The sequence below is a fragment of the Gobio gobio genome (genome assembly GCF_949357685.1).
Source record: "Gobio gobio genome assembly, chromosome: 7".
NCBI classification, from domain to species: Eukaryota; Metazoa; Chordata; class Actinopteri; order Cypriniformes; family Gobionidae; genus Gobio; species Gobio gobio.
Window position 1 is genome coordinate 8,375,361 of NC_137103.1, and position 17,500 is coordinate 8,392,860.

The 17,500-nt window shown below is 45.5% G+C and overlaps 1 protein-coding gene across 1 annotated transcript in view; it reads left to right on the top strand.

Annotated features, from left to right (window-relative positions):
• Positions 1-17,500, top strand: part of LOC307129754 (FERM, ARHGEF and pleckstrin domain-containing protein 1) — a 64,913-nt gene that overhangs the window by 30,079 nt on the left and 17,334 nt on the right. The window contains 9 exon segments of the mRNA XM_079822445.1: positions 143-221; positions 316-413; positions 1,132-1,246; positions 3,885-4,032; positions 4,113-4,208; positions 4,305-4,471; positions 8,797-8,865; positions 8,984-9,056; positions 10,453-10,624. Of these exon segments, the coding sequence (XP_079678571.1) occupies positions 143-221; positions 316-413; positions 1,132-1,246; positions 3,885-4,032; positions 4,113-4,208; positions 4,305-4,471; positions 8,797-8,865; positions 8,984-9,056; positions 10,453-10,624 (1,017 nt within the window).

Below are 17,500 nucleotides of genomic sequence, written 5' to 3' on the forward strand. Positions count from 1 at the left end.
CAAGGCTTATATAAATGTGTGTGTGTGTGTGTGTGTGTGTGTGTGTGTGTGTGTGTGTGTGTGTGTGTGTGTGTGTGTGTGTGTGTGTGTGTGTGTGTGTGTGTGTGTGTGTGTGTGTGTGTGTGTGTGTGTGTGTGTCCAGGGCCCAAACACACCGTCCTGCGGTTTGTTGTGAAGTTCTTCCCCCCTGATCATTCGCTGCTGTTGGAGGATCTGACCAGGTGAGTCCGTCACTCCAGTTGCTGTCAGCCCCTTACACAAGGTGTGTGTGTGTGTGTGTTTCTCATGTGTGTGTGTATGCCTGTTCTCTCTCAGGTACTTGTTTGCGCTGCAGGTCAGGCAGGATCTGGCCAGCGGACGCCTCACCTGTAGCGACGCCAGCGCTGCTCTTCTGGTGTCTCATATCATCCAGTGTGAGTTATGCTGCCTGCGGCTCATTAGTGACAGAGTAGCTTTAGCTTCACTGAGACTGAAAGGTATGAAATAGCCCATAATCACACAATCCACAGTTCTGCATTAATGCGTCCAGTTGCTGCTTTCCATCTGAGAGCCACAGTTTGGCTAATGAGCTGTATTGCTGTATGAGGGATGTTTATTATTATTACTAGCGCCAGAAGTGTTTAATAATCCCCCGTGGTAAAATTACAGTAATGCACGGCCTCTTGTGTCCTTTCAAGCTGAAGATTGGAGTGTTGTAATAAACACCACTTATTATATAAACTTATACTTACAGTATTATAAATGTAAAGAAGTACAGTATGCACTAATGTAATGGATTTACAGTAACTTTAGTAACAGGGTTGAAAGGTTGAACACAGGAAAACATATCATGTATAATTTTACACAATGATTGAATTTCAGTCAAAGAGATTTTCTAAAACTAGCTTCATTTTATATTATATAATAGTTTATCTGACACGTCTCATCCTCTTTTTTAAGAAAATAGTCTCTTTTTTTAAATTATGTGCTACAATTTGTATATAAGGTCAGCTAGCGCATAGTGTAATCCAAAAGGTTATGCTTGTTGCTTTATATTTTCATCCATCCTGTACTTTTTATCTCTCTCTCACTGTCTCAGTCAGTTACTCATAGTCAACCTGTGTGTGTGTGTGTGTGTGTGTGATAATTTAGCTGAGATTGGGGATTTTGAGGAGACTCAGTGTAGACAGCATCTGCTCAACACCAACTACATCCCTGACCAGATGGCCCTGATGGACAAAATCATGGAGTTCCACCATAAACACACGTGAGTCTCACACACACACACACACACACACACACACACACACACACACACACGCTCAGTGTTTACACTCTATCTGACTCGATCAAGCGTCTTCATCTGGAAGATGTGATTTGTAGGATGTAGATGCCCTTCAAATGTTGGCTGTTCAGAGGACGTTTAGTAGATGTTGTTGTGACATTATAAATGATTAGGTAAAGTAACCTTTTGAAGTTCCCCTATTGTGTTATTTAAAGGTTTCTCATTTTGTTTGTGTCGCCTACAATAGGTTTACATGCATCCAAGATAAAAAAATTCTCAAAATGTGCGAAAAATTCGGAAACTGCTCTTTTTTCACAGTGCCTGAAACGGTTCTGCTCTGATTGGTCAGATGGCCCAGTCTGTTGTGATTGGTCGTCCGCTTACAGCTTGTGTCAGAAACCAAACACTCATTGTCATATCTGAATCTCAGCACTTAAAGGTGTCATGAAGTGGCTTTTTAATTTTTTTTATACTGTTGTCTGAGGTCAACTTATGACGTTTGCATGGTTTTTACATTCAGAAACATCATAATGAATAAGTAATAGGCTATTTTCTGCCCTGGTTTTGACTCTCTCTGAAAAACACTCTGTTTTTCTGGGTGTGCCGCACTGAAGACTTGGAAGTAAACGCCCACGGCTAGGATTGGATGAGATTTGCATATTTAATGAGCTTCAGCTCCCCTCAGTTAAAGGGTTAGTTCACCCAAAAATGAAAATTCTGTCATTAATGACTTCCCCTCATGTGGTTGGACACCCGTCAGACCTCCGTTCATCTTCAGACACAAATGAAGATATTTTAGTGTAAATCTGATGCTCTGAAAGGCCTCCATTGGCTCAATGGCACTTTACACTCTCAAGACCCTTAAAAAGACACTAAAGACGTCGTTACAAAGTCCATCTCACTACAGTGGTTCTACAATAACTTTATAAAGCGACGAGAATAGTTTTTGTGCGCAAAAAAACCCTAAATAACGACTTATATAGTGATGACGATTTCAAAACACGGCCTCATGAAGCTTCGAAGCGTTATGAATCAGTGAGTCGATTCAGCGGTTTGGATCGGCAAATTTCAGCAGTTCACGCGATCCGAATCATGATTCGACTCACTGATTCATAACGCTTCAAAGCTTCATGAGGCCGTGTTTTGAAATCGGTCAGCACTATATAAGTCGTTATTTAGGGTTTTTTGCGCACAAAAACTATTCTTGTCACTCCATAAAGTTATTGTAGAGCCGCTGTAGTGAGATGGAGTTTGTAACGACGTCTTTAGTGTCTTTTAAGGGTCTTGAGAGTGAACCGTGTCATTGAGCCAATGGAGGCCTTTCAGAGCATCAGATTTACACTAAAATATCTTCATTTGTGTCTGAAGATGAACAGAGGTCTGACGGGTGTCCAACGACATGAGGGGAAGTCATTAATGACAGAATTTCATTTTTGGGTGAACTAACCCTTTAATGTGGGGATTGTTTTGAAAGCGTGTGGAGAAACGCTCACAGGACTCGCAAAATATCAAACAAACACAAAGATTCATCTCACATCCACCCACGATTGACTGGAATGTTATTTATGGATAATTTCGCTCGATCATCAGTGAATATAACCGCAAACCTTACACACACACACGCGCGCGCATGCGAGCCCGTCTGAAAAACACATAGCCCTGGGACTTTGGGCTTTGTGAGCTGGTGTTACAAGTCCGAGTCTGATCACGAATGAACCAATAACAGCTTCTCCAGCCTGTGGCCGCGTGCTAAGGTAATCAATAGATATCAAACCATCTGTAACAATGCAATACTAACACATATAAAAAACATGTTTTACTCACATTAGTGTGTTTCACCGTTCCTGTCGGATCCAATATAGAAGCACAGCATTGTGTTTTAATCTCAATATATCTGCAAATCCAGTCTCGACCTCTTATCTTGTTTACAATTGATTCCGCATGGTTTAGCTCCACGAGTCGGTGGGCGGGGCTTGAGGCGGTGCTTCTGGGTCCTATAACGTCAGTGGTCGACATATTCCGAGATCTCTCGTTTTCTGGGCCTGCTGTCTATAAAAGCTTTTCTTTGACTAACAGGGACGTTTTCAGCTCTGAAACTCACAGGATATTCTTATATCATGATTAACTTTTATATACCAAAGGCTCAAAGGAAAGTTGATTTCTCAATTTAATACACAGTGATATGAACAGTAATGATGGCGTGGGTTTTACCGAATCAATCTCATCGCAGTGGATTTGCTTTGTCAGCAGAAAACAGCATCTTCTCAATATGAACAACACAAACCAAACTCTTCCTGTCTCAGACACAACTACAGTGTTTGAGGGTCAGAGTAGACGCTGTTCAGCCAGTGAAGACCAGAGACTGGGATTATGTAAATCTGTTACAAACAACAGGAAGTGAGACTGGAATCACTGACGACTCGTTTCAGGTGGTTCAGAATCGCTCTTTCTTTTGGGAGACACAAAACTCCACTCATCAGACCTTTTTCATTCACAAACAGCCAGATTACACTCGCCATGAAAGGGAATATCCCAAAAAGCATATTAGGGGCACTTTAAGTTGGCAACAAAAACACCAGGCAGTGTTCAAACTGTGTGTGTGTGTGTGTGTGTGTTTAAGTGGGCAGACTCCAGCAGAGTCGGATTACCGTTTGCTGGAGGTGGCGTGCAGGCTGGAGATGTACGGTATCCGACTTCATCCTGCAAAAGACAGAGAAGGAACCAAACTCAGCCTGGCTGTAGCACACGGAGATGTCCTCGTGTTTCAGGTACAAACAATCACACACTCTCACACACACATACACGAGCAACAGAGAGCTGGACATGACACGAGTTGTGCTTTACTCAGGGGCACACCAGAATCAACAACTTCAACTGGTCTAGAATACGCAAGCTGAGTTTCAAGAGAAGGAGGTTCCTCATCAAGTTAAGAGCTGACCCTAGCGTGAGTCTGACTTCTGTTTGTTTATGGATGTTTATCACTGGTTTAGCATGCATTTGTCATTGTATTAGGCTCTCATTGTAATGTCTCGTCCTGTAGCAAAATGTTAATCAAGATACTCTGGAGTTTTTGATGGCGAGTCGGGACTGCTGTAAAATGTTTTGGAAGATCTGTGTGGAGTATCACGCCTTCTTCAGGCTCTTTGAGGAGCCCAGACCCAAACCTAAACCAGTGCTGTTCAGCAGGGGCTCTTCCTTCAGATTCAGGTACTACATCTGATCAAACGCCTGGTGAAATGTATCTGCGGGTAAATAGTCATATATGTGAAGTGTGAACCCTTAATTGCGGAAAAGAAGTGAGCTCAATTGTACTGAATGTGCACTTGCAGTGAACTTAAAGAGAGGTTCACTTTTAACTATGTTACTTAACACACTAAAATACTAAAAATGTCACATTAAAATTTTGACTTTTCATTTATAGCAGTAGTTATGAAATTATTTAAACCAATCAGGCATAACAATATAACCGGTGAAGTGAATAACACTGATGATCTCTTCATCACCTGTTAGTGGGTGGGATATATTAGGCAGCAAGTGAACATTTTGTCCTCAAAGTTGATGTGTTAGAAGCAGGAAAAATGGGCAAGCGTAAGGATTTGAGAAAGTTTGACCGTTTGAAGTGCTCCAAGGAAGGACCAGTGAAGAACCGGCCACAGGGTCATGAAGGACCAGTGGAGAACCGGCCACAGGGTCATGAAGGACCAGTGGAGAACCGGCCACAGGGTCATGAAGAACCAGTGGAGAACCGGCCACAGGGTCATGAAGAACCAGTGGAGAACCGGCCACAGGGTCATGAAGGACCAGTGGAGAACCGGCCACAGGGTCATGGAGGACCAGTGGAGAACCGGCCACAGGGTCATGAAGGACCAGTGGAGAACCGGCCACAGGGTCATGAAGGACCAGTGGAGAACCGGCCACAGGGTCATGAAGAACCAGTGGAGAACCGGCCACAGGGTCATGAAGAACCAGTGGAGAACCGGCCACAGGGTCATGAAGGACCAGTGGAGAACTGGCCACAGGGTCATGGAGGACCAGTGGAGAACCGGCCACAGGGTCATGAAGAACCAGTGGAGAACCGGCCACAGGGTCATGAAGAACCAGTGGAGAACCGGCCACAGGGTCATGAAGGACCAGTGGAGAACCGGCCACAGGGTCATGGAGGACCAGTGGAGAACCGGCCACAGGGTCATGAAGAACCAGTGGGGAACCGGCCACAGGGTCATGAAGGACCAGTGGAGAACCGGCCACAGGGTCATGAAGAACCAGTGGAGAACCGGCCACAGGGTCATGAAGCACCAGTGGAGAACCGGCCACAGGGTCATGAAGGACCAGTGGAGAACCGGCCACAGGGTCATGAAGAACCAGTGGAGAACCGGCCACAGGGTCATGAAGGACCAGTGGAGAACCGGCCACAGGGTCATGAAGGACCAGTGGAGAACCGGCCACAGGGTCATGGAGGACCAGTGGAGAACCGGCCACAGGGTCATGAAGAACCAGTGGGGAACCGGCCACAGGGTCATGAAGAACCAGTGGAGAACCGGCCACAGGGTCATGAAGAACCAGTGGAGAACCGGCCACAGGGTCATGAAGCACCAGTGGAGAACCGGCCACAGGGTCATGAAGGACCAGTGGAGAACCGGCCACAGGGTCATGAAGAACCAGTGGGGAACCGGCCACAGGGTCATGAAGGACCAGTGGAGAACCGGCCACAGGGTCATGAAGGACCAGTGGAGAACCGGCCACAGGGTCATGAAGAACCAGTGGAGAACCGGCCACAGGGTCATGGAGGACCAGTGGAGAACCGGCCACAGGGTCATGAAGAACCAGTGGAGAACCGGCCACAGGGTCATGAAGAACCAGTGGAGAACCGGCCACAGGGTCATGGAGGACCAGTGGAGAACCGGCCACAGGGTCATGAAGAACCAGTGGAGAACCGGCCACAGGGTCATGGAGGACCAGTGGAGAACCGGCCACAGGGTCATGAAGAACCAGTGGAGAACCGGCCACAGGGTCATGAAGAACCAGTGGAGAACCGGCCACAGGGTCATGGAGGACCAGTGGAGAACCGGCCACAGGGTCATGAAGAACCAGTGGAGAACCGGCCACAGGGTCATGGAGGACCAGTGGAGAACCGGCCACAGGGTCATGAAGAACCAGTGAAGAACCGGCCACAGGGTCATGAAGAACCAGTGGAGAACCGGCAACAGGGTCATGGAGGACCAGTGGAGAACCGGCCACAGGGTCATGGAGGACCAGTGGAGAACCGGCCACAGGGTCATGAAGGACCAGTGGAGAACCGGCCACAGGGTCATGAAGAACCAGTGGAGAACCGGCCACAGGGTCATGGAGGACCAGTGGAGAACCGGCCACAGGGTCATGAAGAACCAGTGGAGAACCGGCCACAGGGTCATGAAGGACCAGTAGAGAACCGGCCACAGGGTCATGAAGAACCAGTGGAGAACCGGCCACAGGGTCATGAAGAACCAGTGGAGAACCGGCCACAGGGTCATGGAGGACCAGTGGAGAACCGGCCACAGGGTCATGAAGGACCAGTAGAGAACCGGCCACAGGGTCATGAAGGACCAGTAGAGAACCGGCCACAGGGTCATGAAGAACCAGTGGAGAACCGGCCACAGGGTCATGGAGGACCAGTGGAGAACCGGCCACAGGGTCATGAAGAACCAGTGGAGAACCGGCCACAGGGTCATGAAGGACCAGTGGGGAACCGGCCACAGGGTCATGAAGAACCAGTGGAGAACCGGCCACAGGGTCATGGAGGACCAGTGGAGAACCGGCCACAGGGTCATGGAGGACCAGTGGAGAACCGGCCACAGGGTCATGAAGAACCAGTAGAGAACCGGCCACAGGGTCATGAAGGACCAGTGGGGAACCGGCCACAGGGTCATGAAGAACCAGTGGAGAACCGGCCACAGGGTCATGGAGGACCAGTGGAGAACCGGCCACAGGGTCATGGAGGACCAGTGGAGAACCGGCCACAGGGTCATGAAGGACCAGTAGAGAACCGGCCACAGGGTCATGGAGGACCAGTGGAGAACCGGCCACAGGGTCATGGAGGACCAGTGGAGAACCGGCCACAGGGTCATGAAGGACCAGTGGAGAACCGGCCACAGGGTCATGGAGGACCAGTGGAGAACCGGCCACAGGGTCATGGAGGACCAGTGGAGAACCGGCCACAGGGTCATGAAGGACCAGTGGAGAACCGGCCACAGGGTCATGGAGGACCAGTGGAGAACCGGCCACAGGGTCATGAAGGACCAGTGGAGAACCGGCCACAGGGTCATGGAGGACCAGTGGAGAACCGGCCACAGGGTCATGGAGGACCAGTGGAGAACCGGCCACAGGGTCATGGAGGACCAGTGGAGAACCGGCCACAGGGTCATGGAGGACCAGTGGAGAACCGGCCACAGGGTCATGGAGGACCAGTGGAGAACTTTTTGCTTTTGCCAATGTTCTGCTGGGAAACCTTGGGTCCTCCATCATGTGGATGTTACTTTGACACACACCACCTCAGCATTGCTGAGACCATGTCCAGCCTTTCATGGAGACGGTATTCCCTGTGTCTGTGGCTCTTTCAGCAGATCATGCGCCGCCACAAAGCACAAATGCTTCAGGAATGGTTTGAGGAGCACAACAACGAGTTTGAGGTGTTGACTTGGCCTCCAAATTCCCCAAATCTCAATCCAATCGAGCATCTGTGGGATGAGCTGAACAAACAAGTCCAATCCATGGATCCATCCTCGCAACTTATAGGACTTAAAAGACCTGCTGCTAACATCTTGGTGCCAGATACCACAGCACACCTTCAGGGGTCTCGAGGAGTCCATGCCTCGACGGGTCAGGGCTGTTTTGGCAGCAAAATGAGGACCAACTTAATATTAGGAAGGTTTTCATAATGTTATGCCTGATCAGTGTATAAAGATGTAATTAAGTCAAACGCTCTAAAGTTCAGCTAATTGCATTTAATATAAATGTTTATTATAATACATATAATGCATTGCAATTGCAATTCACTTTTAAAGTATATTATTTCCATAATATGTACTCTTTTTAAAAGTATGCTAAAGTGATATTTCTGTTTGAAAGGGTAATATTGATTCGTGCAACTATGATTTTTAAGGGGTTTATATCATGATGGTTTTTTTTGTAATTTAATTTTTTCTTGAGCATTTTCTCGGCCCTCACTATAATTAAACACAATTTTTGCTTCTTTACCTTTAAGGCTCTTATGGTAAATAAATACGGGCTGCAGGTTCTATGTCAGGGCAAGTATAATTTGCACTGCTTGAATTGCATTGTGGCTCACAAAACAATTTGCACAGAGATGTGCTGAAAACAACAACAGCAGATGTTGGTCTGCTCTCTAATAAAAACAAATTACAGCCACTCTTTTCTACCTTTAGAATACTTTGAAAGTATACCCCCTTTAGTTCTGAAAAACAAGGAGCTAATTGGCTACTTTTGGAAACATGTCATCTCATGCATTTGGACTAATTACCCCCTCTTCTCCACAGCGGTCGGACACAGAAGCAGGTGATAGATTATGTGAAGGAAAATGAGTTTAAAAAACTGCCCTTTGATAGGTGAGTCTGATCTGTTATTTTAATGAATGGAAAGTCAGTTTCTTTAAGATTTACTCAGTGTAAACTTGAAAGGCTGTGTGGTTCATTGTGTGTGTGTGTTTATTGTTTTCTCTTTCAGGAAACATAGTAGAGTGCAGTACAGCAGTAACCGGTCACCTCTGCGTTCTGCACAGCACCAAGTGCCAAATCAAGTTAGTGTCTTCACATATGCAAGTTTTCAATAAGTTTTCAAGGCATTATCAATTAGGAGAGATGTTTTGGTTTCAGTACAGCTTAAACTCTCTCTTTTTTATATTTACTTTAGGAATAGATATGGAGATAATTAATTAATTAATTAATTAATAGTAATTAATACATACTACTAACCCACACCAGTGTTGGGGGTAACGCATTACAAGTAACTTGAGTTACGTAATAATATTACTTTTTCCAAGTAACTAGTAAAGTAACGCATTACTTTTCAAATTTACAACAAAATGTCTGAGTTACTTTTTCACATTAATTTGACTGACAGCTCTTCTGCCCCCATGTTGAGAAAAATAAGTGCAGAGGCGTGTGTGTGTGAACATGATGGTTATTGTAGTTCTAGACTAAATGTGAGCATTTATTTATCTCACTTGCACAATAAAGATTCTGTACTCCTCAAAATGATTAAAATCAGTCAAATGCAAAATCAGAGTACTATGCAAACCTCCAATAACTAAATTTTAAATAAAACAACCTATTTTATGCATTTCATCTATCTTTATATTTAATTTACCAATGTCTTGCTGATGACCTTTGATGATGAAAATTACTAGATTTTTTGTTTTTATTGGTAAAACTTTTTTCTCCTGCATCCTACTCTCCCATTATCCAGAGCTGCGCCCTCTACTGTTCATGCGTGAATTAGCATTTTTACCTCAGCCTGGGGCTTGTTATTTAAATTTTGGTATGAAGAGGTCTTTACCATTGCACAAAAATATAACTTTTTTACAAAAACAAGCCCAGCCCAGGTGAGAAAAAGTAACTCAAAAGTAACGTAACGCATTACTTTTCCTAAAAAGTAACTAAGTAACTCAATTAGTTACTTTTTAAGGGAGTAACGCAACATTGTAATGCATTACTTTTTAAAGTAACTTTCCCCAACACTGACCCACACTACTATTCACATAGAGCAAACTCCACCCATAATCAGAAGATTTGGCATAACCAAATTCGTTTGCCTGGTTTGAGTAACAAAACCCGCCCAATCACAGCCAAAACTAGCCCAATTGTATTCCCCAGTATAAATCTTGCGCTCCACAGGGTAAAACTCAAGTATAAAAGTACCCCAATTTGGCAACACTGCAAGTAGTTCCACCCTAAAAGGTCAGAAAAAACTATATAGATCAAATAATAAAACTTAATTCATGCGCAAGCTTCACATTTCAGTTTCTACACCTTCTGGAATGCTACTCTTGCATTGTAAGTGCATTAATGTAAATGTCAAGTGGAATACTTTCTGCTAATCTTAGATCATAACTTGTATAGGACCAAGAATATTCCAGAACCGGTAATATTTAGGCACTTATGGAAGACTCTTATCTTTATCTCGCCCTCTCTCAGGCTGTCAAGCAGAGCTGGGATGGCTCATTTTTAGTAAGCTCTGAAGACTCTGCGGTATTAAGACCAAACTCCTCCCCATCGACTCAGCGCAACGGATGCAGCGACCAAACGTCCCCTCTTCAAGAGGACAGCAGAAGTCAGGCAGCTAAGCAGCCCCCCGTCGATCGAGCAGGTCTGGCGTCCCGCGCAGCTAAAGGCAGCAGCTCATCCATTCCTTACATTGACTGCAGTGATGCAGAGTTTAGTGAACAGGAAGTCAGAGGTCGGGTCAGCAGGTCGCACTCGCACACACGTGATGACAACAGTGACAGCGCTTACGGCACAGGTTTTGGTTTGCACCGGACACATCAGCAGGACAGATACTTGGGCAAGTTCAGGCAGAAAGAGTCTCCGCCTCTTTCCCCTGTAAGCCAAGCCGAAAGCCCCGCCCACAGCTATCCCAGCCCCTCCTCTCCAAATCAAAGTGCTAACATTTTTGAGTCATCTTTTTTTGGAGGCAGGGTACGCGGGCCGCTTCATAGCACACTAATGGAAGAGCTGGCTGCAAAAAGCCCCATAAACCACCACACAGGCACCAGGAGCCTGACTTCTAGCCCCGCCCCCTCCTCTTTTCACAGGACCAACTCACTAAGCCACACCCAGTATAATGGACACACCGGGTGGAGCTTTGGTTCAAAAGCAGGACGGGAGGAAAGGGGACTTTTTAGTAGCTGCTCCCCGATTATGAAGCGTTCTGCAAACAAGTCCCAGAACGCGGTTAGCCAGTTAGAAAGAAACTTGCGCGTCTTGAATCAGCCCCACCCTCCCAATCTCTCCCGTTCTGAGAGAATGGCCATGTTGGAGCGCCGAATGCTTGCCAACGGGCTCACGCCTCCCGGCAAGGCCAATCTCAAGCCAAGCTCCCCGCACCGACGCTTCGGGGCTGTGCAGATGATTGATGGCTCCACCAGTAGTGGCACAGACACTAGCGACTCTGAGGAGGCGGAGTCTACTGGCTCCTGCAGCCAATCGCTAGGGTTTGAAAACCAAGCCGCCCGTAGTTCGTCCCCACTCCCCAGAAACAAGTACTCCTTCGGAAGCTTGCAGCTAGACGATCTTGATGATGAAGGAGGGTGTGTGAACCTCAGCGATGAGGAAGGCATGCAAGTGTTTAACTGCTAGCATGCTAGCATGAAAACTTAATTGCGGTGTGCTTCTTGGCCATGCCACACAGAGTTTTCTTTTCCTATAACCTGAGATGGCCTTAGCTGTGTGGCAAGGTGGATATGCTTCCCTTTCTTGAGGCAAAACTACAGTACAGTTTTACTGTAAGTGATTGTATCCAGCCTCTGTATTGAGCAAGTGGGGACTTTTGTTGTGCCAAGTTCTGCAGAGAACAATGATTACTCACAGTTCTGATGCAGAAATAATCTGCAATCATTCAGAAACTCAGAGTGATGTTGTCACTCCCTGGAGCAACTTCAGGATCTCTGGGTTGGAAACATGCAAGGAACCATAACAGGTAGATGTGACCGTCATTTTGCCAAGTAAGACCTGTTCCTGGATCCACATCCTTGTTGGTCGTGGAGCAACATTCCTGTCGACCAATCAGATGTTTGGGTTAGGGTTCGGTTTAGTCTTGGAGTTAAATCTGGGGCTCTAACAGCAATCTCAACTCATCATTCCACCCTGGCTTTTAGGGGTTGTTAATGGTGAGGCTGTAATATGAAAGAGTTTGAGGGAGAACAGTTTATGGGGCCTTCATGCCTCGCCTTTATGAGGAAAACTCTCCATAAATCATTACTTTTGACTTTTTAGACTTTTTATATAATGTTAGGAAATAGAACTCGGATACTACATTTAAAATGATTGTTGTACTTTTAGGGATGGACAACTCTTGTCCTCGAGATCCAATTTACTGCAGAGTTTGGCTCCAACCCTGATAAAACTCACCTGCTTGTAGCTTCCTAGTAATCCCGAAGACCTTGTTTAGCCTGATTGGGTGTGTTTGATTGGGGTTGGAGCTAAACTCTGCAGGAAAGTGGTTCTCAGAGGCCAGAGTTGCCCATCCCTGTCATAGAAGCATGTGTAGCAACCTTCTCAACTCTGGCCCTCGAGGTCCACTTTCCTGCAGAATTTTGCTCCGACCTTAATCAAACACACCTGAACAAGCTAATCAAGATCCTCAGGATTACTAGAAGGTTATGGGCAGGTGTGTTTGATCAGGGTTGGAGCTAAACTCTGCAGGAAAGTGGACCCTGAGGGCCAGAGTAAAGAACCCCTGGTGTAAAGCTCCAACACACCTGCCTGTTATTTTCAAGTAAACATGAACACCTTGATTAGCTGGTTCAGCTGTGTTTGTTTGGGGTTGGAGCAAAACTCAGCTGGAAAGTGGACCCTTAAGGCCAGAGTTGGGAACCCTTGGTGTAGAGCAGCGGTACCCAACCTTGCTCCTGCAGACTACCTTCCTGCAGTCTTCAGTTCAACCCAAGACCAACACACCTTCCTGTTACGTTCAAGTAATCCTGAGAGCCTTGGTTTGCTGTTTCAGGTGTGTTTGTTTGGGGTTGGGGCTGAACTCTGCAGGAAAGTGGATCTCAGGGGCCAGAGTTGCCCACCCCTGTCATAGAAAGCATATGTAGTAACCTTCTCAACTCTGGCCCTCGAGGTCCACTTTCCTGCAGAATTTTGCTCCCACCTTAATCAAACACACCTGAACAAGCTAATCAAGATCCTCAGGATTACTAGGGCCCTGTCCCAAATGGCACCCTATACCCTCACGGTCTTCCTCTGAGTCCGCACTTTCACGACGTAATGCCACTTTGACTGCCGGGAAGAAGTCCGCCCACACCAGTGCAGGCTCGGCAGAAGTGCGCATCGAGGGTGCATATCGACCTCAAAGGGGGCGCTCGCGAGCACACTTCTGAGACCTAAAATGACAAATGGGACGCCCTGCGGTCTCGTGGACTTAACGGACACACGCACACAGCGGCCATTGTAAATCCACAAGACCGAAAGTGTGCCATTTGGGACAGGGCCTCTAAGGTTATGGGCAGGTGGGTTTGATCATGGTTGGAGCTAAACTCTGCAGGAAAGTGGACCCTGAGGGCCAGAGTAAAGAACCCCTGTGTAAAGCACACATGCCTGTTATGTTCAAGTAATCCTGAGCATCTTGATTAGCTGGTCCAGGTGTGTTTGGGGTTGGAACTAAACTCTGCAGGATGGTAGCCCTGCAGGAGTGGGGTTGGCTACCCCTGGTGTAGAGCTTCTTAATATTCTTAAACATCAGATTGCCATGCTGGCACTCGCAGCTGATCTTCCATTAGTCATTTAAAGGACAGTGTGATTTTTGAAGTTTCATTCATCCTGAGCTTTGGCAAGTGAGCTTTATATGATTGTATGGCTCATTTCTCGTTCTGCTTGAGCCTGGAAAATATCTCTGATTACTGCGGGAAACCAGCAGATTCAGAGGATTTGGACTTTTAATGGTATTTTATAAAATCCTGCATGATTTTGAATTAGGTAGATTTAAATGTAAACATTTTTGTCCTGTTGTGTCAGAATTGTGATGAATGTATTTGTCAGTAAGAGATTTCAGTCATTATATAGGCTACTCACCTTCATGTGGGACTTTTATTTTCTTCCATGGAACATGAAAGGAAACATTCAGGAGATTGTCCGCACTGCTCTTTTAGATTACTTTCATTGATTATTATTGGTCACATTGGGCCATATGGGTTAGGAATGGCTTAGGGGTGCGTACGCAATGACAGAACTGTCATTTTTGGGTGAACTGTGATGGTTGAGTCTCATATGAGAGCATTTGTGTCTGCGTCTCACTGTGTTTCCCTGTCCTCCCTCCCTGATCACCCTTACCTTTCCCATGGGTTTAACCGGGATCCTTCAGCAGGGATTAGAAAGGCCGTTCCATTCAGGCTTTTGTTGATATTTTAACCAAAAACTGCATACCTGTTGTAGATTTCATTGTCAATGGAAATGTGATAATGCCACCAAGTGTTTCTAATCCCTGTCTGATTTCTCACTCAGCTTTGATGTCACTGCACTATTGGCTGATATTCGCCTTTGTTTATACCTTTTCTTTTCTGAAACAGCTTGTCATTTATGACCAATAAATGCTTGTTATGTTTTCTGCTGGCATTTAAAATAGAACGAGTGACTCTTTGTAACTACTGGTGTTTTTAAATGCTGCGCTGCATGCTCTCCCTTCCTATGGCTGTTCTGTTCCGATGAAAGCTGAAAAGCAGTGCATTCTGGGAAATTTTCACTCATGAAAATTTGAATATCCTTTTGTATGTCTGTCACATGACTGATCTTCTTTTGTTTGTTCACACAATGATCAAATTATACACCAGGATTGTTTTAAATGAGCGGCCTGAGTGAAATCACGCCACCTGCTGTTGATCTGTGTGAATGACACGATGATGATCTTTCTCGCTCAATGGCTGTGTTCACAATGGAATACAAGCGCACTGCACATTGCACACTATTTAGAAAAATAGCATGTGAAACATGAAGTATGTGAAGAATTAAACATGCAACAAACATTTACATATAGTTGGCATACTGTACCATAACAATAAGGTATTCATTACATACAAACAGAAAATGCACATATGTTGCATACTCCAAAACAAGTCTGCCAGTTGTGATTGTGAACACAGCCGTTCCCTCTCTTCCTCTGCCTCATTCAGCTCTGTTCCAGCTTATTCTCTGTTCTGATGTTTCCTGCCTGTTTCTTCTCAATGACCTTTGGTTCTGCTGCTCTTTATGAATCACTAGACTTTTTAACTATGTATTTTGTGCACTATAGTGTCAATAAAGTTACAGTTGGCCTTTTAAGACTCAGGAATTGTTTTTTAAGCTTATGAAGCTGATATTTGTCCTAATCCCACAGCCCTCTCCTCCTCCCTGCTGTCTGTGGCTGCGCACCGCATGTCTCTCTGTCTGTCAGCACATGTATATGAAGCGCAGTATACATGCACTAGATCATGTTTTGTGTGTGTGTGTGTGTATGCGCAGTGGTTTTCAAACCTGTCCTGGAGGAACCCCAGCCCTGCACATGTATGTCTCCCTTATCAGACACACCCAATTTCATAGATATCCATAATAAAGGCTAGATGTCTTACGGCGGAGTCTCTAACGTCATCACCGGCGGCCATCTTGTCACAGGCAGGGCTCTGTGGCTCCTGATGTAAGGCGAGTGATCTGCATGAACACACATACTCTTATCTCACCGAAATCTTGACGGATTTACAAATGGTTTGGTTTCTTACAAACGTTATTAACGTGGCTATAATTATGGATGCTTGAACAAATTATGAATAATTTTTCGTAAGTTAGCAGTGTCACAACTACATCTCTGACGTTTATAACAAACCAAACAGTTTGAAAATCGGTAGAAAATTTAGCAAGTTATGGTTATTTAAAAAGTGCACGCACCATTAAAACAATGTTATGAGTGTGCGAGCTGACTGTGACAAGATGGCCGCCAGGTGCGGACGTCCACCTCCATTGGCCAGCAGCGCGGACGAGACATCTAGCCTTTATTATGGATATCTATGCCCAATTTAGCAGTCTCTACTAACGAGCTGATGAGTTGAATCAGGTGTGATAAATGAGGGAGAAGAAGAAGATGTGCTGGGCTGGAGTTCCTCAGGACAGGCTTGAAAACCACTGATGTATGTGCAGTATGTGTTGTTTGTGTGGTTTACATGGGTGAGTTTTTGTTGTGTGGACACTAGTTACAAGTTTGGACATATTCCTTATTACAAGAAATCAAAAGTATGAAATAACACAAATGGAAAAATGGCAATGATGTAGTGACGAGACTCTGTTCATTCACTAAAGGAGCTCACGTTTATACTGGGGGTTTTCCTTCAGCATCTGCCCTTGTGAAGAATAAGTGCTCCAAAACAATGACAGATATAAGCGTTCAAAACTCACAGTCTCTCACTTCCACCAATAAGGATCAGTGATTCTGATGACATCACTCTGCACTTCAGCTTCTCATCAGATTTTCTGTCCAATTAAATGCTCTCTAGAATCTGAAGCCCCGCCCCCTACATTATAACCAGACGCTGAAGCTGCGGCTGAAATCGGTCACTTGTTCACACATTTACTGTTTTCTGTCTTTCTGTTCTGTTTCATGTACTGTTTTTCAGCATTCTGCACTGAATGCTGTATTTTAAAGAGATATGGTTGTCTGGCTATCACCAGACCAAGCTCAATTTAAGATTGAACATTGGTCTGGGGAGTCTGCTAGGTATTTTCTACTGCATAAATGCGCATAAATTAAATGACTCTGTACGCAATTGGATAGTCCTTCAACCAATCAGACCACAAGAGGCGTGATCAACGGGCAACGACCCATCGCTTCTCTATCCGTCATCGTGTTAAACCCACCAATAGCGCGCCAGGTGGATAAGCCAGTCTGTGATTGGTTCCCACAAAAGTGTAACATAAGCAGCAGAAGTAAATATACGGGTTTCCAGACTGAGTTGCAGGGCGAAATCAAATCACCGGCAGATCAGGCTGGCTTTACCCAGTCTAGAGATATGGAGATCAGGAGGAGAAACGGTTAGCGATTAGGAGGAAACTGTGGCTTTAACAAGCTCATCGGCTCTGGCCGAGCTGTGATAGACACTTAAACGCTATTGGCTGTTTTAAAAAAGGGGAGGGGCTGTTCAATATGTCCCGCCCAGTCTTCCTGTTTCAGTGGAAATTACGTCAACACCAAGCGCCAACCTTTCCAGTCTCTCTTGTGAATACGGAAGTGAGTTAAACTGCAGTTCATCGACTGGCCACTAGAGACTAGAGAATCTCATTGAGCTCATGTTAAAATGCCCAACTTTACAGCAGAAAAAAACTAGTTTACAGCTAATTTTGCCCTTCATGATGACTGTGAGGGGGTGATTTTTAATGCATCCGTTTAAATGATATATAGCCTTAAAGTTCTGCATAGTTAAGAGGTGTGGCCACTTTGAGTGACAGGTGGATTGCCATTTGTCTGCTGTCTGTTAGCCGCTACGTCACCTCAGCTCCGCCCACA